The sequence below is a fragment of the Lactuca saligna genome, chromosome 2 (genome assembly GCF_052625555.1).
Source record: "Lactuca saligna cultivar CGN05327 chromosome 2, ASM5262555v1, whole genome shotgun sequence".
NCBI classification, from domain to species: Eukaryota; Viridiplantae; Streptophyta; class Magnoliopsida; order Asterales; family Asteraceae; genus Lactuca; species Lactuca saligna.
In genome coordinates this window covers 135,171,321-135,176,749 of record NC_136418.1, presented here as the reverse complement: position 1 = coordinate 135,176,749, position 5,429 = coordinate 135,171,321, and the positions used below count along the sequence as shown (strand labels likewise).

Here is a 5,429-nt window from a genome sequence, read left to right as displayed (position 1 = left end):
CAGGTAATCACTTATATAAACATGAAGTTTGCTGAAGTTTTGATCTCCCACCTGATATAGGACTTAAAGGGTAGAGTTAATATGAAGCAAAACGATGGTAGAGCTTATATAAGAGAGAATAGTTGTTGAGTTTCATCCATGAGTGATGTGACATATCTTTAAGTAGCTTCCAAAATAAAATGAATTAAATGTAGCAAAAATATTCAAACATGAGACCCGTAGTTTGAAAACCAGCATGTTTACCATTAGAAGAAGCTTGAACTTGTATTTGTAATCCATGAAATACGTATATACACATATATAATTAACAAAAAAAACATTAAAATCGAAGGACCTTTAGTGAAGACCCTAAATTCTTGCTTAGTTTTGCAAAATGTAGAGTTGGTCTTACCAGCTAGATTTGTGGTTAATAGGAACATGTTTTAGAAAAGCCTACAAATGAAACAATTGACTTTAATTGGAAGCCAATTTTTCCAACTAAAAATAATTGGATCATTAACAAAGAAAGCTTTTTCAATGATATTTCAAATTGATTGGAACGCGCGAAAAAAGTTCATTTACACCCATAAATCTTCTAAGTTTGAGAAACATTTTTTAGTGTTGAGGACAGCTATGTGGTATTCTAGTTGTTTTGTTTCTGCCCCTCTTCTCAATCGATATCTCCAACTCCAAATCCAAGATATTTTGTGACTAGAAGATACGAACAATTTATCATCAATGTTTGAGATTTTTCTTTTCTCCGATGCAACCATATACAATCTCGGAAATCTATTTTAAGAGTTGACCCTCCTAACCAAGTGTCTTTCCAAAACAAACTTGGCCCCCCGATACAAAGCCAACTATTCTTTTGCCTTTTACCTTGGTGTAGATGAACAAATTAATTAAACCCAACTAGCACAACAATCATTTAGCTATGATCGGGGATTCCGTCAATCATGGGACTACCAAAATTACAAACACAATAATAGCCTACATACCACAAAAGTTTCCTTCTCTAAGCTATTCTATTCCTACATATTGTACTTTATTCCTCGCATGATATATATACAGAAAAAAATGTTAACACATTAACTAAAAAAATTTATCAAATATTTGCAACCTTGGTCCCTTTCTCCATTACATCTAGTTGGTCATCTGCTTTATTATTGCGTACATGTTCATTCGTCTCTGTTCCCTTTTTCTTTTGTAAAAGATCACCAGTGGCGATGGAATTGTTTATAGAGCCTATATGGATCCTTCGATTGTGATCAATGTAGGTAGGTCTGGTCAGTTGTCTCTCCCCCAATGATTGGCCATCTTGAAGCATCAAAAGCACTTCAGACATTGTTGGTCTATTAATAGCTGGTGACTGAGTGCACAACAAAGCAATCTCAATGATTTTCATCACATGTTCTTCTTCATATTTTCTCGCGTCCATTGTCTCATCAACTAACTTCATATGTTCCTTATTCTCATACAACTTCCATGCCTGCCACCAATTGCAACCAATGAATTTTAGTGATGAAAATAATTCAAGAGAATATCAGAGCAACACAGAAAATATATGTGTATGTTGGTGTGGAGAGAATTGTCAATTACAAAACCATTTGAAGCACCATGTGAAAACTAAAATGGCAACTCTTTGGTACTATCTTATATATGTTAAGGAAATATAAAACGGAAAAAGTATTAATTTTATATCTCACATGTTCAATGAGGTAATCGGTTATAGGTCCATCAATGTTCACGTCATTACACCTTTGGCCACTAATGATTTCAAGAATCACTATACCAAAGCTGAAAGTGTCAACTTTATCTGATAGAAGACCATGACGTGCATATTCTGGTGCTGTATATCCCCTAGTATTGTTATACATAGTAAAAATTAAAAAGATCAAATCGGATACATAATAATAATATGGAATGTGAAACAAAATGTATTGTAAATCATACTTACAATGTCCCCGCAAACTTTGTGACAACATGACTTTGATCATCGGGTTGAAACTTTGCCAATCCAAAATCCGCTATTTTAGCTTGAAAACGGTCATCAAGGAGAATGTTACTTGATTTTATATCTCTATGAATGATTTTTACATGGCATTCATTGTGTAGATGAGCGAGACCTCTAGCTATCCCTACTATAATGTCATATCGTTGTTTCCATTTCAAAGTCCCCCTTTTTGAACCTACAAACAATTGACATATCTAAATTTAAGTATACTAAATGTTTAGCGGATTACTATTTTCACGTGAATCCTCATATTTAAAACTAGCTTACCCCATAGGAAGCTGTCAAGACTACCATTCGGCATGTATTCCAGGACAAGTAGTAGATTGGATCCTTCACTTGACCATCCTAGGAGACGTAGAAGATTTCGATGATGAATTTGACTTATAAGCAAGATTTCATTTTCAAATTCTAGTTTTGCTCTTGCATCACGAACTTCTAGTTTCTTCACTGCGAGAACTTGATTATCTTCATGAATTGCCTATTAACCCATACAATAAACTTTTATTCATAGTTTCAGTGCAGTTAATATTACTTGAAGTAGAGAATAATGCAGAAAGTATAGTCCCCTTTCTTTGTATCAACGAACATTAATCAATAGCTAATGATCATTTATCAAATATATATCAAGTATGACTAGTTTTTGTCTCCAAATAAAATGATGTGTTTTGTTTTTCCATATAATCTTATATTGTTATTCTTGTTAATTATATTTTGCAATACATGATATAATTGCCTCTAATTCGTTACCTTGAATACTTCACCAAATCCACCTCTCCCTATACTATTCTGCTCACTGAAATTACTGGTTGCCAACTGCAGTTGTTTATAATTGTAGTTAACTGCTCCCTTGAACGCTGGTGCATCTAAAATATCACATGGTTCACGTAACAACATAAGAAACTCAACATAATATTTCATATAAAAAGTATATTTCAGGAAGTAGTATGTGATGCATGCGTTGTCAGCTATACATTTATTTTAAATTCTAATCCTTGGGATTAGTCAAACGCTAATACGTCATATATATATATATATATATATATATATATATATATATATATATATATATATATATATATATATATATATATATATATATATATATATATATATATATATATATATATATATATATATATATATATATATATATACATGAATTACCTTCTTCAGTCCTCTTAGACTTCTTCCATATAAGATAATATAATCCCAAAGCAATAACAAGAAAGAAGAAGCCTACACCCCCAACTGCTCCAGCAATTATGGGTACCTTATTTGACTTTCTTTCTGAAATATATAATAATACAAATGTTATAAACTAACCAAATATATATGAAACAATTTGCTAGCTCGTCATTAGCGTATCAATTTAAAATTTCAGGTAATTATAATTATAATAGCAATAACAAAATGAAAGGAAATAAACGAAGATACCTCACCTTTTAGTAGATTTGTGATATCAGTTATCTGATTATCACTGAAAAATGGGGTGATTGAATATCTTGCGAAACACCCTTGATCAATAAACCTTCCTTCTGTATTAGGAAGACAGTTATATAGATCACTATGTGCTCTATTCAAGCAGTCTTGGCAAATGCTCTGGCTTGTATTTTCAACACACTGCGCAACAGCATACACTGTTGTATTTTCATTTGAGACTTGTCTTGTGGATGCTACATACCAGTTAGGGGCTCTCGGAGTAGCAACTCTAATATCTGATAACAACCCATCAACAGCTTCGTTAAAACTTGAAGTCTGAGACGCCGACTGATTCCCACATATGTCAAGTGGAAGGAAGGTGATCTGCTCCACCGCAGATGGGTCGTTGTAGTAATTGGGATAGTTTTCATACCTTAACAACAAATATATATACTAATTTTTAGAATCCCATTCGTGAACTTAATTAATTTGTAGTAACATTTATATAATAAATGATTTTCAATAACATGGAGAAACTAATAAAGTATACTACCGTTTACAAGCTAAAAGAAATTGTTATTTAAAGATAATGACATTGAGTATGGTATTTCAGATATGAAAATTACCATAAGAAAAAAGTTCATCCTAGGTTGAGGCAATGGGCTACAATGTTTTTCACAATAGATATTAAAATAAGATATAACTTAGATATGCACGGGATTAGTACATTATAAAGAAATAACAACTGGCTACATATACCCCATCACGTGCTCAACATTATTATTTTAGAGCAAAGTCAATAATTTCGCAGCCACACAAACAAGACCAATGAGGAAACCATCGGTGGACCTAGTATAGAGCCCCAAGATTTTCATAAATGTTTTTTCACCCTACCATTATGGGACAAAAGTAAAATAGCTCACTTGCTATTCAGTTCAGATATGAAAACGAGAAGAAAAACTTATTTCACCTTGAGGTCCATGCATGGGCTACTTTGTTTTTTCAGCTTAGACATTAAAATAAGATATAAATTAGATGTAAACTGGACATCATTATAAACAATCAACTATCGGGAAAAACAACCGGTTGGTTAATTATTTTGTAAAGGAATAGGGCCCCAGCAAAACAAACAAGACCAGAGATGATATGAGTGATGATACCAGGTTTTAGCGATATTATATAAAAAGCTAAAACAAATTAATTACGAGTAAACAGTATAATTCTTTTTCATGACATGGATGGTGTATCATCTTGCAGCACACATAATTAGCTTACCTTCGTTTACTTAATCATTCATATGTAATAAGATGAAAGTTTACCTGACAAAGCAGTTATCAGAGAAAGCATAAGCACCATTTCCAGTTACGCAAGGCACGAGTTGAGATACACAAGAATCAAAACAGGCAACGCACTGAGCTTCGGAGAGGTACTGCCTGCACTGGGCGTCGCCAAAAACCGAGTCCCCGTCACTTAAACTCTGTGCCCTTGAATAAAATACGCCAGCGCTAGATAATTGGCTTCTGAGTTGAGTAAGGGTTGAGTTCCGATTGTTGATAAAACTTGAGAGAATAATTGGAGGATTAGGACCACAGAATGATCTTACGGGTGCGTTGCCATTGTTTTCATCGCCATTCAACTGTGAAACGCCGGGCTCGATCAACAAGAATACAAGCAACACAACAATGACAGCCATCAGGCACCTTGATAAAAGAAAAAGAAAGATTAATATGAAAGAATAGATAGAGGGCGGCGCATATATAACTTTTGCGCATTAATTTAGCAATGCATGCGTCCAACTTTATGTTCAATTGGTTAATATTAAAGTCAACTTGTTTAAACAAACAAAGCATCCCGTATACTGTGATTGAAAAAGGTCAGAAGGATAACGTGTTTTGATCATATTCCTTCCGGATAGTGACTGATTTGCTGATTAAAGTTTGAGGTGCGTTGTTCAAAATAAACAATTATGAATTATCCACTAAGGCCGGTAAGGCATGTATCTTATATGAATCCTATG

At 33.4% G+C, this 5,429-nt stretch overlaps 1 protein-coding gene across 1 annotated transcript; it reads right to left on the bottom strand.

Moving 5' to 3' along the window:
• Positions 1–881: 881 nt before the first annotated feature.
• LOC145031711 (cysteine-rich receptor-like protein kinase 2) lies at positions 882–5,168 on the bottom strand. The gene is made up of 8 exons (XM_078980317.1): positions 4,732–5,168; positions 3,433–3,845; positions 3,158–3,280; positions 2,741–2,856; positions 2,261–2,471; positions 1,937–2,168; positions 1,686–1,839; positions 882–1,468 (listed from the first exon to the last, which is right to left on the bottom strand). The coding sequence occupies exons 1-8, from the start codon at positions 5,103–5,105 to the stop codon at positions 1,085–1,087; spliced, it is 2,007 nt and encodes a 668-aa protein (XP_078836443.1). The 5' UTR covers positions 5,106–5,168; the 3' UTR covers positions 882–1,084.
• Between the last annotated feature and the right edge of the window lie 261 nt (positions 5,169–5,429).